The 18613-nt window shown below is 41.8% G+C and overlaps 2 protein-coding genes across 2 annotated transcripts in view; both read left to right on the top strand.

Moving 5' to 3' along the window:
- Positions 1–8606, top strand: part of angpt1 (angiopoietin 1) — a 67061-nt gene extending 58455 nt beyond the window's left edge. The window contains exon 9 of the mRNA XM_054764525.1: positions 4672–8606. Coding sequence (XP_054620500.1) covers positions 4672–4835 — 164 coding nt within the window. The 3' untranslated portion in view covers positions 4836–8606. The remainder of the gene's footprint in view (positions 1–4671) is intronic.
- Positions 8607–16563: 7957 nt separating this feature from the next.
- Positions 16564–18448, top strand: abrab (actin binding Rho activating protein b). The gene is made up of 2 exons (XM_054764332.1): positions 16564–17333; positions 17965–18448. Exons 1-2 carry the CDS (start codon positions 16564–16566, stop codon positions 18446–18448), a joined length of 1254 nt encoding a protein of 417 aa, XP_054620307.1.
- The last annotated feature ends 165 nt before the right edge of the window (positions 18449–18613 follow it).

Genomic DNA, 18613 nt, shown 5'->3' with positions numbered 1-18613 from the left:
TTTAGCTGCCTTCTGACAACTAATCAAGCATGTCCACGCCGGTGTTGCCGCGTCACGGTGAATAAATTGGAGTAAAAAGAGCTGGCATCTCGCCACCGGTCAACACCCTGATACTGCTTGATTTGTTGCTCTTTGCCAGGGTCCCAGGACAACACATTGCCTGACTTAATACGGGTCCAGGTGCAGCACTATACTCACACAGCATTTATTTCCTGTGTGTATCGGAACATGACTGGTATTAAATGATGTAAGTGCGAATAAATTAGACTAAAATACCAAAATACCCACATAAATGACTTCGGACCAGACCGTATGGAAAGGATGGGATCCTGGCTTGAGAAAGCTGCAATGTCTAAGTGAAAACAATAGCATCCAAACGGCATAAGTCAGCCAATCCGTCAGCCACTCACACATAATTGATGGGACAATGCTGGGAGACACACCATAGATGCATTGTTCTCACTCACACAAGCTTAACTCTCACTTCCACGCAAACTTAACTTTCACTTTCCAGAGGGGCGCGACAGCTGCTATCTATATAGACGCCGTGTACTTTCATTCTGGGCTCTTACTCGATCTTACTCATTGATGATGGAGTCCAGCGCTGTGACCAAACACGTTGCTCTTTATTTATGAATACAAATTGAAAACCTTTTAAATTGTGTGATCATTGACTCCAAAGAACCAGGAAGAAAGGCTTAAGCGAAGCAATAGCCGTTACAGTTTGAAGCCAACAAACTGAAATGATTATCACTTTGAAGCTGCCCGATGAAATACCGAAATGCACTCAAAATGTTTCGATTGTCCGCGCTGCAAGGTTACATGCGTACAACATACAATGGAATCTTTCAAATGTAACACAAGCTACTTCAAGGCGTACCTCACAATCCTACAAATAAATGGTCAAATGAATTCAATTCTAAAATGAACAGTAAAACATTATGACGGGGATGTCCGAACGTTTTCACTGAAAGTTTTCTAAATGTGAAATCCAATGAATCTGTTCCAAAAAGCCAAAAATGTTCACTCAAAACATGTTTTTATAGTTGTACAATTATGGTTTTACATGCAGAAAACACTCTGAAATGCTTAGCAGTGCATATAAATGATGAATGAAAGGGATAAAAACATTTAAGATTACTTTTACCTTCATTGAAGATGGAATTGTTGACAAAGATGGCGATGTGGCGGCGGCATCCACTCTGTACACTTTTGTGTTATGCTAGGAGTTATTTGTATTGTACTTTATTTATCCCACAGCAGGGACTTTCTTTGGCTCCACTGTGGGTTATTTTGCAGCCGTGATCAGAAGAAAAGCGGAGACTTTTGGCATAACTGTGTGAGTTAGCAAAGAACGACAGAGTCTTAGAGATTTACGGTTCCTGTAGCAAGCTAATAGGTTCTTAACAAGGATGTTTTATGATAAAAATACAATAAGAACACAGTTGGACTCACGCAGTGTATTAAAAACACAATATGCGCGTCATATTGTACGCTAACCGGAAAATGGACGCAAACTGAAGCAAAATGTCGGCGTACGCTACATGCTAACGAAAGCCTACATGCTAACTGGAGGATACGCTAACTGAGGGGCCTACAGTACTTTAGTTGAATTCCATACTGCACGCCCTCAGGGACGTTTGACTTTAGCGGTACCACATGACTCAAATGTGAACAAAGAAACAAACATTTTAAATGTCCTCCCAGTCATAAGCCGAGATAGAAAAGCCGAATCGTTATCTTACTCGGCATCATCACAGCAACCTCAAGCACTGATTGATATCAGACATCTCTGATTTATGGAGCGAATAACAAAGTCATGTTTTAGCTTCAACACACCGTGACATCATGCGGTCCTTTGAGTAATGAGCTCATCCTCTCAAAAATATTTTACAGACTGTTTCCGGACATGTTCGTTAATTTCTCACGAAACATGACATGGGTATTGGCAAGCGTGCTCCGCAGTCAGCCCACACTTTGGACGCCTTTGCGCACGCGCCGTGCAGTAACGTATGTGCGTTTACATTTCTCACGGCGCAGCTGTGAAATCGACATCGCCGCGATGAGCGCCAGCAACAAGGGCATTGCTGACAAGTCTTGTGAAATGTCACAGGCCAAAGTGGTGTTCAGGTCTGACACCGGAGGGGAGTGTGTGACACATACCATGCCTCGCATATGTTCTATATCGGACTGTATCAGCAAGGGGGAGTTCACAAGCCACAGATAGAAGACACGAACGTCGCGTTTCTGATATGAAAAAAAACACACTTTCATGCCTTTTCCACGCGTGTCCAATATATGGCGTCCTTGCAATCAGCGCACGTCTACCGTTTCTCTTTATGGTTAACACAGGAACTATCAACTGAGTGGAATGAAAGCGTCCCGTGCCATCCCCCCAACTGTGATTTCCAGTGAAGGTTGTGCTCATGTACTCTTTAAATAGAGCGAGGTACGGAAAGAGTTCAGCAACAGGTACTGGTATGCTAATGACCCCCCACAAATAGATGTCAGCATCACCATTTCCCCCCCAAGGTGGAGGATGGCATGGGAAAGTTTTGAACCTTCATGGCTCAGGCTTTTACCCTTTATTGTGTTCCCATACATTCATTCATTGCTTGGTTCATTGGTTCCAGACCCTACCGTGATAAGTGAATTTCCACGAAGTAGGATTCCTTATTTATAAATACAATATTTTTGTAATTAGAGCATAGAAAACTTGTTTACGACTTTCTAAATACGGTGTTTAACATTATTAGTGCGCTCTAGATATGACATAACACCCCTAGTTACCTTTACACTCATACTACTCAATATAATACGCTGTTCCCTTGTTTATCGCGGGGGATAGGTTCCCAAAATAGCCCGCAATAAGTGAAATCCGCGAAGTAGCCAACTTTGTTTGCAATTATTATTATGTTTTAAGGCTGTAAAACCCCTCACCGTACGCTTGACACACTTTACACAAGGGGCATTAACATTTTCGCACATTTCTCTCTTGTTTCAACACTCTCAAAGTTCAAATTTTCGTTTGATCAATCTACTCGGTTGGACACAAGAAATTATTAAGTGAGTCCTCTGACCGTGCCTCGTACATGGCGCCGTTCGGTTGTAGCGTTTTTGTATCCTTGTTAAAACATATTGCTCCTGCCATCGTCCTCCTCATCCTACTCCTTGAACCAAATATTCATTTAGCCGGTTAGCTTCTTCTTCTATTGTTTAGTGGCGGCTCACACAGTTAGCTAGTTTGCTAGCCACTATTGACCACAACAGGAAGCAGCACGAAGGAGACTGATTGACGATGGTCTACAGCCAATCAGGACGCAGAACACAACGGGCGGGTTCTCCCTTAGCCAATTATGACTGTTGTTGCTCTGTATTTACCCGGCTATTGTCTACTGTGGGTTCCTAATATGCTCGTCCAGGCACGTTAACACACTGAGACAAGTGGAGCTGCGCACGTAATCAACATGCATATACAACACCCTCTACTGGTAGCAATAGTAAATACAATAACAGACACATACAACAGCGCACAAGTTACAAAAAGAACAACAAGGAACTCTCCAAATGCTAAAATGTGAGTCTCATATGTCTCATTTTATCTTGGGTAATACGAGTGTAAAGGTGACTATAGGGGTGTTATTTCATGTCTAGAGGGCTCTAATAATGTTAAAAACTGTATTTAGAAGGACGTAAGCAGGTTTTCTATGCTCTAACTACAAAAATATTACATTTATAAATAAGGAATCATCCTACTTGATGGAAATGCATTTATCAAGGTCGGGTCTGGAACCAGTTAACCACGATAAACGAGGCATTAATGTTCAAATAATTGGGCACTTACACAGTTGGAGCGGTATAAGGAAATGATCAGTGTAGAGTTTTCTGTTGCGAGGCATTTTTTCTGAATTTTCCTGAGCATTTTCCAGTTCCAGCGATATTTGAACTTTGGTTTTAGTATAAAATTATTAATTTGCTTGTCCTTGGTCACGACAAACTGGAGCGTGGTCATACTCACACCATGAGCCACTTTTCTGTGAATTTTATTGTTGTTTCTTGATTTTTTTTTTCCCCCTTTCGGAAGTCCCCATTTGAATGATGTCCACATGCGAGAACAGTGCATATATGCACCATTTTCGCTCTGACTTCACACCTCACAAGTCTCATTACGAATACAAACTGAGCCTGTGACGACTGCAACCGGGTAACGCAACCCAGCAATAGTGGGACTGCCTAACAAATTTTTCTGATCTTATTGGACACTTCTGGCAATTCTAACATGAAAGAATGTATCCCTTTTCGGGTCCTACTGTTAAAAGGTTTAAAAACATGAGATAATGTTGTCAGGACCAAACCGACATCACAGATTGCGATCCTGTGGTTCGTCTTAGCGATAGTTGACTGTAAAAACCTTGAATCCTTTCCGTGACGCTTTCGCAAACGTCCGATGCACGTAAAATGCGCACGATAACTGCGCGGGGCAAATTGACTCACACTCTAGCAACGGTGTTAGGTAACCACTGTGCTGCAAAGCGTTGCGGCCGCTCCGTCTCCCTAGTAAATATTAAAAACCGTGGTATTTTGGTTGGTTGTTCATATGGTAACAGCATTTAACAGCCTGCCTGAAAACCAATGATCTCATTGTTTTTTTTTGTCATCTTCTCTGTTTAGGTTGGTGGTTTGATGCGTGTGGGCCGTCCAACCTTAACGGCATGTACTTCACGCAAGGACAACACGTGGGGAAGTTAAACGGGATCAAGTGGCACTACTTTAAGGGCCCCAGCTACTCACTACGAGCCACAGCCATGATGATCCGCCCGTTGGACTTCTCCTAGCCGTAAAACCTCGAAATGGCTATTTAGCACATTAGTGGGACGCTTCCAGTTTTGTCCTCATCTCATTTCACCCGCCATGCTTCGTAACCTTTTCCCTCCTCACTGAACTGTCGGAACAGCCGCAGGGAAGAAAACAGAGCAAGGCATGATTTATGCTTCTGATCAGATTAGCACACGTAATTATTTAAGGACAAAATAGGTCATGTGTGTTTATCCCACACTGGGAATGTGTGCGTATTTTTGATAACATGGTGTTTCTTTAGGACGTTCTGACTAGTACAGAGCGGTGGCAGAGCAGAGATGACTTACAAACTGCAGGACGGGACTGATCTTTTATGCTCTGAGGACACAATTTGTCTTTTTAAATGTTATAATTGTATTCCGTATGTCTTTTTAAGTATTCATCTCGTATGTATCTCACCATCACATGAATGTCTATTACAGTACAGTGTATTCTGACTTTATATGTGCTGTGGGAATGAAAGGTGAACATTGTTTAAATAGAAGTAATGATGATAATAATCATATTTTCTGAGTTGACATAACGGCTAATGTATTTAGAGTTTACACATAAATGGCTAGTCCCATCTAAACAGTCAATTCTATGGAGGGCCACACTGAAAAGATAAAAAATGTCATGTTACGAGAACTAGGTTGTCGTATTATGATAAAAAAAAAAAAGATAAGTCCTGATGTTAACTAGTGCAAGTCAAAATTCCCAAACACGTGCAACAGCAGCCACTGAGCTCTGCAGAGACCTCCAAAGTCGAACAAATTCTTAATTATAACAATATAAAGTAGTGATGGGAAGTTTGTCTCTTTTAAGGGAGCTGGCCTGTTTGGCTCGGCTCTTTCGGCTCCCAAACGGCTCCTCTGATTATTTTTGTTGTTGTTGCTGAAATTGATTTCTTACCGACGTATGTGTACGATGAATTTGTAGTATAAATATATAATGATATAAAATGATTATTGTTGATATGGCTTCATTTATACGGATCAGATTCCAACAAAAACAAAATTAGAATACACAAAGATTCATCACAATTAGACAAAAAGGGCCAATCCTGGGGTGTCCAAAGGGAGGCCTAAGGGCCATTTGTGGCCCGCAGCTGTTTTTTTATTGGCCCGCGGCACATGATAGAAATATAATTCTACAAGAAAACTAGCAAAAATGGAAGAAATCAGCAGTCATTTTCCAATAATAAAGTCTAAATATTAAGCCAAAAAAGTTGTAACTTTACAAGAATGATGTCATTTCATGAGGAAAAACGCCATTTTAGTAGCCCAAAATTTTAAAACTTTTTCTAAAGTCATAATATTATGAGAAATAAAACAACAAGTTGTCATTTTTTAAAATCAGGTTGCATAAGATTATGGGAATGAAGTCATAATTACGAGAAGAAAATTTACAAGAGGAAACTTGAACAGCTGTAATTTTATGGAATTAAGTCAAAATATTTTTTTTTTAAAAAGACATTTTCATGAGGAAAAACATTGCAATTTTGCAAGAATAGATTTGTAATATTATGAGGGCAAATCACGACATTCATAGTATTGAGTTGAAATATTTGTAAAGTCGTAATATTAAAAGAAACAAACAGTTGTCATTTTTGGAACATGAGGTTGGGGGAAAAGTTATAATATTATAGGAATAAAGTCAAATTATTATGGGAATAAAGTCATAATATTACAGGAAGAAAATTTTTTAAGAAGAAAGTTTAAAAAACAGCAAAAATGGAAAGTTCAAAGCAAAGTTCATACGAATAATATGCTTTTTGGCCTATATCACAAAGCTGAGATGCAGTATTTTCTTGAAACATATATAACTTCTTAGCATATCTACATGTTTTACAAAAACATCAAAGTGGCCCTTGCATTCTTTCATTTTTCAGTAAAAACATTTGGAAACCTCTGCTCCAACCTGTGTATTATTTTAGATTTACAACCATTTACGTTGAAACAACCAAATATAAATTTAAATGCGTAAAACTGAAAGACAAAGCAGCATCCAAGTAAGAGTTTTTGCTAGACTTTAGCGAAGATTGGCATTCAGAAACACAAGCCTCAGCTTTTGTTTCCTGCTGCTCATTTTCCTCACCTTTCCAGCTTGCTTGTAAAAATAAACCGTCGTTCCCCCTTTTGTTTTTTGTCGCCGCATACGGTGACACATATTTTGGCCAATCACGTGCGTCTTGAACAGAAAAAAGGGCAAGAAAAAACAATGGCCCGTTCACTTCAAAGAACCGGATCCCGTCGTTCACTTGTAAGAGCCGATTTTTTTGAGAACAACCCTTTCACTCATGTAAAGTGAATTCATGCTTTTCAAGCTTAAACTTATTATTCTTACGAACAATACAGGAAATGTTGTAAATGCAATTCAAACATTCATGCAAATTCTCAACAGAAGTATAAAGCATGACGTATTACATCTTTAGCCACACAATTTACGACTTTATTCTCATAATTTACGACTTTATCCTTATTATTTATTTTCTTTCCAGCATGGTCCTAATGCTCCATTTCACAGTTCTAATACCTTTTACAAAATGTTTCCATTATACGCTCAACAAAAATGTGAACATAACACTTGGCTGTGGTGTGGCATATCAAGATGCTGATGAGGCAGCATGATTATTGCACAGGTGTGCCTCAGATTGGTTCCAATAAAAGGGCACTCAAAAATGTGCAGTTAAACGGTACTGAAGGGGAAGGATGGGTCAGTATCTGGTGTGACCACCATTTGCTCCAAATACTGTACACGTATCCAGAGCATCCAGAGCATGAGTATGCTGGCCATGCAAAAACTGGGATGTTTTCAGCTTCCAGGAATTGTGTACAGATCCTTGCAACATGGGGCCGTGCATTGACATCAGGTGATTGTGGTGGACGAACAGCACAACAATGGGCCTCAGGATCTCATTACGGTATCGCTGTGCTTTCAAAATGTCATCAATAAAATGCACCTGTATCCACCAGCCGATACTGATTCTCATTTTTGGACACCCCTGGACTTCCCCCAATAGAGTTAAAACTGCACATTTGGAGGTGGCCTTTTATTGTGGCCACTCTCAGGCTTGATGTGCCACACATGTGAGGTGTATGAATTATGAATGCTCACTAACACAGACATAGACAGATTTGTGAACAATATTTCAGTGAAATAGGCCTTTTGTTTACATAGACGAAAGTTTAGCTTATGAAAGTTTAGCTTACAAAAAATGGGAGCGAAGACAACAGTGCTGCATGTATATTTTCGTGTAGTTGCATGGAAAAACACATTTGCATCTTGAAGATTAATCAAGACGGTAACCATGTTTGCAAATATAACAAGTATGCTTCTGAGTTTATTTGTCCTTTTTCATCATAATGCAAACTACCAGCTTTCCATCACTGCTGCATTAAACGTGTAGATTCAGTCTTGCAGCAAATTATTCACATTAACTTGTATTTTTTTTTTAAAGTTCGCATAACGACAACAGAATGTGGTGGAGGATTCGTGGAAGGTGCTGTACATGTGGGAAAGGCAGACGCATCAGGTGTATTCACTCGTTTGTCGCTGAATGTGTGTGTTTGTGTGCATAAATCGTTGTTTGTTCTTACTCTTGGTACACCAGATGTACTTTTAACAAAATGTAGATAACCCCAGAAAAGTGTGCCACTGATAACTCAGCTTTTACCTCATTAAACTGTAGATTTGCTCGGTGATTTTATTTAAAGGTATTTTGTAACGTGGGTAATGTTGTGTTGCTATCAAATAAAATGTGATGCACTGTGGTTACAAAGCATTGTTTGGACTGGACTGAACTTAATGTGGGCTCATCTTAAAACAATACAACCTGCGTGATTAAGTCTGGAGGTGTTCTGTGCAGTTACGCAGACTCGACTGCATCTCAACTAAAACAGTGGAGAACCACAGTGTGTTTCGTTGCATTTGTTACATTGAAAGCTACATTAACTTGGACACTACTCTGTAATTAAAAAACAACAAATGGTATTTGAAAAGGGCAAGTAATCGGCACCGACTACTTTCCTGCTATCGATATTGCACCATTTTCAGGTGTTTCATCGGGTGTAGGTAGGGTTGCCAACTCCTTGAGAAGTAAGGACCAGGACAGAATAAAGATAAATATGTTTCATCTGCCCTGTTTTACTTAAAATTCATGGTTCCATTTATCACAGCAAGTCTTCCAGGTCCTGAAGCAGCAAAACAGCCCCAGACCATCACACTACCACCACCATATTTTACTGTTGGTATAATGTTCTTTTTCTGAAAAGCGGCGTTACTTTTACGCCAGATGTAATTGGACACACACCTTCCAAAAAGTTTAACTTTTGTCTCGTCAGACCACATATTATTTATGTTATGTTTTAACATGGGGGCGGGCACAGTCCCTTTTTCACACAGGGCCACGTAGGTTTGGATTTTTTTTCTCCCTTAATAATTACAAGTTTCATTTAAAACTGCATTTGTGTGTGAAATCAGGAAGAGGGCAAAAACTTTTTCACACCACTGTACATACAGTATACCTGGTGGTGCAACAAGAATTTCCTCCCTGCACACTTAGTGGAGTTGCGATTGTCTAAAGTGGTGACTCGCTGGCATGATAGGCACCAGTGACAGATTGCCAAAGTGCCGGAAAATGCTGTCAGGACCTGTAGTGACTCTTCATAGTTAGGATTCCACAACCTAATCGGAGGTTAAACAAATTAGTGCAAGCTGCAAACCACTACATGCCCGTCAGCACCTGAAGTGACCCAACACCCTTGCTGGAATTTGTTCAATAGAGGCTGAGGTGGCCAAGTGTGAAGTTGGCAAACAAAGCAATTGGCCTTTGTTGGTATGAGAAGACGATGTACCGAGAACTGCTTCTAAATTGAGAGGAGTGGCATTCCCCTTCACCTACCACATGTGCTGTCAGACTCATTTATAACCGCACTGAATTTGGGAAAATGTATCCTCTTCTCAGACCCTCTTTAAGTAGTACTATTTATTTGAAAGGAATGAGCCAACAACACTCTCCGCTATCACGTCACGAACAAACAGGAGGTCATCAACACAGACACCTATCTAACTTGCGGTGCGAACAAAACAAGTCAACAAAAATGGAACACACAATGCAACTGCACCACACAGACTATGAGGGTATCAAAAAAGGACCTACATCTACAACCCGCAAGGCATGCTTGGGGATATTGAGTCCGAATGGGCCGTATTCCGTGACTCCATTGCTGAAGCAGGGAGTCAGAGCTGCGGCCGCAAGGTGGTCGGTACCAGCTGTGACCGCAAACCCCGAACCCAATGGCAGACACCAGGGGTTAGGTCTTCCGTCAAGCTGAAGAAACAGTCCTATCTAAAAACTTGGGTGTGAGAGGAGTTTGAAGAGGCCTCAAAGAGGCTCTGACAAACCATGTCCACACTGTTTACAGTCAGGACGAAGGCCTGCTGACCTCGTCTGAGGATATAGTCAGGCGGTGGAAGGAATCCTTTGAGTCCTTCTCAATCCCACTGACATACCTTCAGATGTTGAGGGACTGACTTGGCTAACACGTCTCTTCAACATTGCGTGGAAGTCGGGAATAGTACCTCTAGATTGTCAAATCAGAGTGGTTGTCCCCGTTTTCAAGAAGGGTGACCGGAGCGTGTGTTCCAATTATACAGTAGGCGGATCACACTCCTCAGACTGCCTGGGAAAGTCAATACCGGGGTGCTAGAGAGAAGGGTACGACCGTTAGTCAATTCTCGGCGGGGCAGTGTGGTTTTCGTCCTGGTCACAGAACACTGCACCAGCTCTACACCCTTGCAAGGGTACTGGAGGGTACATGGGAGTTTGCTCAACCTGTCTACATGTGCTTTGTGGAAAAGGTATTCGATCGTGTCCATCACGGTGCCTTGTGGGAGGTGCTCCGGGAGTACGGTGTCGGTGGCACGCTACTACGTGCCATTTGGTCCTTGTACAACGAGAGCAGGAGCCTGGTTGGCATTGCCAGCAGTAAGTTGAGATTGTTCCCGGTGAACGTTGGCCTCCGCCATGGCTGCCTTTTGTCACCGATTCTGTTTAAAATTTTTATGGACGGAATTTCTAGGTGCAGCCAAGGCTTCAATGGAGTCCAATTTTGGGGCCTTAGGATCTCATCTCTGCTATTCACAGATGTGATCCTGATGGCCTCATCAGGCTGTGACCTGCAGCGTTTAATAGGGCGGTTTGCAGTGTAGTGAGTGTAAAGCTTCTGGGATGAGACACAGATATGGCATCAGATGCCATATTCTCAGTCGAAAAAGGGAGTGAGGAGTTCAAGTATCTCGGAGTATTGTTCACAAGTGAGGCAAGGCAGATCGGCACAGCATCGGCAGTGTTGCGGTCTTTTTACTAGACCGTTGCAGTGAAGAGAGAGCTGAGCCAGAAGGCAAATCTCTCAATTGATGTTCCCAACCTCACCTATGGTCATGAGGTTTGGATTGTGACCAAAAGAACGAGATCGCAGATACAAGCGGCCAAAATGAGTTTCCTCTGGACTGGCTGGACTTACCCTAAAAGAGAGGGTCATCGGTCATCCAGGAGGGGCTCTGAGTGGAGCCACTGCTCCTTCACATCGAAAGGAACCAGTTGAGGGGGCTCGGGCCTCTTGTCCAAATGCCACCTGGACGCCTCCCTGGTGAGGTGTTCCAGGCAAGCCCAGCTGGACGCCCCAGGACAGACCTAGGACACGCTGGATGGATTATGTCTCACAGCTGGCCTGGGAAAGCTTTGGTATCCTGATGGTGCAACTGGAAAAGGTACGGGGAAGGGACGGGGAAGTCTGGGCTTCCCTACTGCGACTGCTGAGACCCGGACTCGGATACGTGGAAGAAAATGGGGGGATGAGGGATTATTTTTGTTGCAGCCCTCATGTTGGATCTCATCCAATCACAGCAAAGCTAAATGGTGGCTTTAATCATTCAATTCATCTACATTCTCATCTGAGTAGTTTACCATTCAATTTTACTAAAATTGTACTATCCTTAAACAGCGACGCCAGATCTCTGCATCCCCTGTGAAGATTCAGTGTTGCTGGTTTAAAACAAAACTTCTTTTGGTCGCTTGCCAAGAACTCAATCAACATTAAATGTCAAAAACACAGAGACCCTTGTCTGTCTTTAAATATAACCTCCTCCTTGGAGAAAGATGTTGACTTGGGCTACGTTCAACAGTTTAAATGTTAGATATACTTGGAACAAATTGACTGAGTCACCCGGTCAACTGGGTCAACATTTGTCCAATATTTTAGTTTATGACAGTCTGCTAATGAATTATATGATCTCATGACATTCCTTTTGGCCTCAGCATCATTTTTATCATTAATGATTATCAGTGAACGCTTCCACACAAAACTAATATTATTCTTACGTCAAAAAAAAACCCTGAAAAGTCACTCTTGTCACTTGTTTTCTGACTTTCTTGCATAGCTACTAATGCTGCGGACTCTCAGACTTGCTCGAAGCCATTAAGGAGTTATCAGTGACACGGGAAAACATTTCTTACATTAAACAGTGCTATTTTAAACTTCTACCACTGTAAACACTTGCCACTCTGAAATGCTTTTCTTTTATCGTATTCCTTCCTCTTCTGCTTCCACCCTCTTCATGGTGTAAAACATGGACACGGGGGCTGTCATATAAATCTAACGCAGGGACTTTTAACTTTCCCTCAATGTCTAATCAGTCCATCTGGCTCCAGGAATGCGCTCTGTCATCTTGATGCTCTCTTAACTGGTGACCGTGAGCCTCGCCGAGCCACACTTTTCGAACCGCATTTCATTTGTTCAAGTGCGTGTGTGAATGCCTTCATGAAAACCCTGTCGCATCATGAACTAACCGTCTGATAGATCATATGCAGATGTACCTGCTTTATTTTAATGGTGTGTTTAACAATTTCAGTCTTATTCTTTCACTTGCAACTCATGCAGTGTCAGGAGGTCTAAAATTGAATATATTTTGCATACATTAAGCATTTTCAAGCATAAAAATGGCTAAATACACTGGCCACCAGGTATCACTAATGTTGCTGTAATACTACTGTCTTTAGTAAGACACACAAGCACCACACTTCATCACAACAACAGGCTTTTATTGCAGGTTTGAATGCTTTCACAGCAGGCACAATAACCCCTACCATGGGCTACTGTTGTGACTGTAACCCCACACAAAGCTAAAAGTCAGCCTTAAGTCCCCGACGTCACTTCCTGTCCTTGCCACCGGAACACATTTACAGCAATACACACCAGTACGAGTCTTATTTATATCTTAAATTGCTTATTGTATGTTATTATGTCTTCTATATTGGGTAATACAAGTGTAAAGATGACTATAGGGGTGTTATTTCATGTCTAGAGGGCTCTAATGTTAAAAAAATCATATTTAGAAGGCTGTAAAAAGGTTTTCTATACTCTAACTACAAACACATTTCATTTATAAATAAGGAATGCAGCATAAAATTTCACTCCTTATGGAAGGGGTCAAAGGTGGTGTTTCCTCAGTTTCGAAAGGCAATCACAACTCAGAACAGGCCACTTTTATCCAAGGGTAGGTGTCCTGGGTGAACACTCAAGTAACGTGCTGCCCATCAACTCTTATAACAACTGTATTCTTATTGTAGGTAACCATTCTATCTACAAATTTTCTCTCAGGGTTAACGGGAAGACATCAGCGTTGATGCCACCTCCTCTCGTTCAGACTCGCATGTGGAGGTAACACTGAAACACATCATGATGGTTTGTAATTATGGCATATAAAAAATGGCTGCATGTCTTATATATGCACATCATGAAGAAACAGTGTGTGTGTGTGCTCAGCGAGAGCTTCAGGGAGTATTTTTATGTTATTTCTCACCATTATTGCAATGAAAAATCTCCATCATGTTAAATCCTTAGCACTGTATACTAACCAAGCAGGTAAGATCATACTTTTTCTTCTACTCTTCTCTCATGTCACAGTGCAGCAGAAGAAATGTAATTACGACGAACGTCTCGGGGGGTGTCCACACAAGAGATCTCGACAGACGCATTCCAGGACAACTGATGCACAACAACACAGCTCGCCAAACACAGCAACGTTGAAACAAGCGGCGCAAGCTAAACAAAGCAGCAGTAACAGTGCAGATGTTGACAATGCACCAAAGAAAACAGGTGTATTGTGTCTAGATGCAAGCCTCCTCGGCTGTCAAAGGGGTGGACCACCCAGTCCATTTTACCTAAAACACCCAGCATTCAGTACAGGGGATGAAATGGCTTCACAAAATGTCTCTATTAAATATTCACCTGTAGACAAGACAGACAGGACTAGTGAACAATTAAAGCATTTATAATAAAACCACATTTAATGATATAAAATGAACATATCTGTACTCTAGTGGCTATGTACGGGCACACTAACTTTCATGTAAATATTTAGTCTATACATCTGGAGATGTTTACCCTTGTGAAGCTGCATACTGCTCCCGTGACATTATACTGACCTCTGTTGGTCATCCTCACAATTACACGCCATAGCAATTTCACTTTCTATTTACCGATACGGTTTGAACCGTATTACCAAATTATTTTCAATGAATAAAACTGGATTTACATTTTATTTGATTATATTAAATGAACTGATGATCGGAGGAAGTACCAGAGGTCGGAGAAAGACAGTGTTTTGCAAGTCTCAAGGAAGTCTCAAGTCTTTAAATCCCATGAGTCAGGTCTCAAGTCATGGGCCTGAAATGTTCCCGACCGTACAAGTCAAGCCCTGTTAAGTGTACCTAATGAAATGCCATGACCTCGTAATTTGCAAATGCAAATGAAATTATGCTCGGTAGCACTCTCCATCAGTCTGGCGCTCACAGAAATGTAAACCGCATCCTCATTGTTTGTTCCAAAACCTGATTGGATGTTAATAGATGCAATCCATGATGCATTCTCTGGGAAGATTTGGGGTCTTCCTGGAAATCATGGTCTCGTTCGTTGAATACTTTGAATGGGGAGACATTTTACTCAACACATTCACTGAAAATCCCAAGTATTTTCAAGTCAGATACTCATTGATGTCAAAGTCCAAGTTGAGTTGCAAGTCTTTGATGGTATTGCCAGTGGCGGTTCTAGCTATGGGCCGCATGGGCAATTGCCCAGGGCGGCATTCTCCAGGGGGCGCCGGAGAATGCAGAATTCAAACCAAAGAAGAAGCAGGGGCGGGTGCCATACCTCAGCCTCAGGTTAATTACATGGGGAAAAAATGTAAATTACAACAGTAATAGCTCAAAAGTGAAACATATTTAATTGTTAATATGATTTATATTAATTATATCGCAGACCAAGAGTCTCAAACATGTTGTTTCACAACGAAAATGTGAAATAAAAAGGAGGGAATTGTGAGTCGTTGGGGGGGCGGGGTGCCACAGCTTCGGAACCACCACTGGATATTGTCGTCAAGTCCAGAATCATCAAAATTGTGACTCAAGTCCAGACCTCCAGGAAGTTCTAAATAGAAACGTCACTTTTCTACAAAAGGAAATCACCACCACTTAATTCTACCCGTTCAAGCACAGGTTTATGTTGGGATTCATGGGCGTATTTTACATCCGAAAAGTGCCCATACATCCCATACTCATTCTAAGCCAATTACCAGACCACTCCATTCATTTTTACGATGTAGTGTGGATGTCTAAAGCTGCAAGGGTGGCTGTTGACAGTTTCTTTTGTGACTTACAGCAACAAGGAAATTGTGAAGTGATGGGGGGATTTTTTTTCTTATCTCAAATCGTTTGCGTGAATATTTTTGGTGAGCTTTTAAGAAATGTGAAACATCAACGCTACGCTTGAGCGCCGCATTGTTTCCGATGACGCTACCACAAATGAATGTCAGCCGTGGAAAAAAAAAAAAAAAAAGTTGTTATCGGTAATTAGCATCGTCTTCATTTCTTCCATCCGTGTAGCTGTGTGCGATAACAATGCGCACAGACACATTTCAGACAACATTGTGTGCCAGCTTGATGCCTGATGAGTCACTCCCATCCTCCATGACGGACTGACAACAGCTGCAACTGTGTGCATTTGCCTGTGCCAATCTATTTATAAGCTCCTGTGTGTATCAGAAATCAACACACACTCTAGTTCCGTTAAAAAAAGGTATCAAACTTAGCGTTAAACACCATTTTTGCAATTTTGCAAAGCAAACACAGTTCAAGTAAGTCACTTGTGCATCAATGCATGTTGGTTCCCAGTTCTCCGATTAATTTTGATCTCTGTTGCACTGCAAGATGAAACCCTTTCATGCGTCAGCTTTCATGCTTCCACACATATCACTTTCTTTTTCTAGGGGTCGCCTCTATGATATGTTTCTTTTCTTCCTTTTTGCTGTCTTTCTTTAACTTTACCTTTGGTTCCCACGGTCCTGTCATGCCGTGCCTTTCCTCAAATGTCACAGGCGACTAGAAATATCAATGAGCCGGCCTTTACGTTAGTGTGCTGCTCCCCGACGTCCATTTATGTGTTTACCCCTAGTTAGATGCTCTACAAAGTGTGATGAAACATGACTCTGTAGGGGTGAGCAGTGTCAGTGAAAGGTGACCAGAACGGAACCCTTGGATAGCTTGAATACTTTCAGAGCGGTCTCTGCAACAGGGAGAGAGGCAGCAAAGAGGTTGGGAGAAAGAGAATATTGTTATCCAACAATAGCTCGTTTTGTTTGGAATTCGTTCTTGCAACAGGGTCCATGATGTCTGACCAACAGATTGGCCGAACGTCTCAAAGGAAAGCGTCCACCAACAAGAATACCAAGAAGCTTCGCACTCTAAACACAGTGTGTAGCCTGGCAAATAGCTGGCAGCAGTGGGTTTCTGAGAATGAGAAGAAGCAAGCTGCAGAACCTAGTGGCTGGTCTCCATCATGGCTGGGAGATTCAGCAGAGGAACCCAAAAAGACTTGGGTCCCGAAAAAGTCCATTCCCAGACAGAAGACAGAAGATGCTCACACTCACACAGTCGCTTCTAAAGGGGAACCTGACACTGCGAGCGTGGCCCAAGATGGAACCAAGGCTGAAGATGGCATCAAATCTGAGGTACCACTGATTTCATCCTTGATCAAGACGAAGCTGGTGATGAAGACCGTGACCAGCAAGCCCCAGGACAGAAGTGCTGGAATCAAGTTCCTGACAAAGAGGATTGAGGAAGAGGCTCTGCCATCAAGTGAGGATATTGACAGGTTGCTGAAGACAAAAGTCTCTCCTACACGCCGCAGAAAGTGTTGCAACATGGTTTCATCACTGACTCAAAGCTGGAAGGAGATGGAGAATGAACGGAAACTTCAAAAGGAAGACAGTCCGGAAGATGAACAGATTGGTGATGTCGATGCAAAGGATAATGGAGATTGTAGATTAGAAACAGAGACTTTAAAAATTGAGGACACCCATGGAAAATCACAGATTAACTCAAAGAAAATCTGTGATGGAGAGCCGTCAATTAGAATCAAAAGGCCCCAAGTCTCAATGTAAGTAACAGATCATAGCTTTTTCAGTGGACAAAAGATGGGAACAAATACTGTATGTATGGATAGTAGCGGGAGCTTGGGGACTCAGGATCCTTGGGTTGTGACATGATGTAGACCAAAAAAAGTCATTTAGTACTGCTAGTTGGTCTGCTTCCAAAGTGTCAACAAGGCATCAGAACCCTAAATCCTTCCTAACTTTGATATCTCCCCCTTTCCTGCATGCCTATAGGATATCCATATGCATTGCGTTGGTATGTGTAATTCAAAGGCACTGGAAACCAATTAATCGTGATATTTCTACTCCTATATCATCGAAAAAGGCTCTTGTTATGTATAAGATAATAAGGCGCTGACAAGAAACTATCCTATTTGGGTAGCAGTCCATAAACCCAGTCCAAAAACCATTTGGACTAAATTCAAAGTAATTAAAGCACTAAAATTATCTTGTCATGATTTGATACTCCCGAGGTGACTTGGACCCTCAGTTTTGTTTTCTTGACAGACAATCTGGACGTTTCGGGTCTGCTTTAACACTTAACACAAAGTATAAATGAGAAAACCTGCTTGAGAACATCTTGTGGTATTACATAAACCTTTATTTGCTTATCTTGTAATCCTACATCTTTTTCAGGTCGGGAAAGGAAGCTGTTGACGCCAATAAGATCGGCGCTCTCTCAAAGAAATACAGCTCTGTTGGGAATCTCAAAAGCCGCTGGCAGAACTGGGCGTCGGAACACACGGATAACCAGAAACTAAACCCTTTCAGTGAATACTTTGACTATGAATACTCTATGTCCCTCCGCCTCCAAAAAGGCCAAGATGGATACGGGCGCCCAAAGGAGGGGACTAAAACGGCAGAGAGAGCAAAACGTGCTGAGCAACACATCCATCGGGAGATTGCCGATATGTGTTACGTAATCAGGACTATGGCCGATCCGGATCTGGACGGAAAGACCAGAATTACATTTGGAGAATTGTTCGACAGATATGTTCGGATCTCTGATAAGGTGGTGGGGATTCTGATGAGAGCCCGGAAACATGGGAAGGTTCACTTTGAAGGGGAGATGCTGTGGCAAGGACAGGATGACGGAGTGATCATTACTTTGCTAGTATAATAACATTTTAAAGCAATATTAATCTTTTATTAAGAAATCTACTGTTTGATAAAACGGCATACATTTTAACGGTGGCCATCCAGTTCTATTTTGGTCACATTTCTGTTTTTGGAAGACTATTTTTGGAAGACTATTTCTCGAAATGGTAATTGTCACTGTCCTTAG

This window comes from Dunckerocampus dactyliophorus, chromosome 20 (genome assembly GCF_027744805.1).
Source record: "Dunckerocampus dactyliophorus isolate RoL2022-P2 chromosome 20, RoL_Ddac_1.1, whole genome shotgun sequence".
Classification (NCBI taxonomy): Eukaryota; Metazoa; Chordata; class Actinopteri; order Syngnathiformes; family Syngnathidae; genus Dunckerocampus; species Dunckerocampus dactyliophorus.
The sequence above is the reverse complement of the archived record's forward strand: the minus strand, read 5'-3'. Positions and strand labels throughout refer to the sequence as shown.

What these genes read in the sequence shown, in the direction of transcription:
- abrab (XM_054764332.1), top strand. Translation starts at nt 16,564, where the DNA reads ATGTCTGACCAACAGATTGGCCGAACGTCTCAAAGGAAAGCGTCCACC. An exon ending in AAAAGGCCCCAAGTCTCAAT is followed by an intron (nt 17,334 to 17,964) that starts GTAAGTAACAGA and finishes CATCTTTTTCAG; the next exon opens with GTCGGGAAAGGAAGCTGTTG.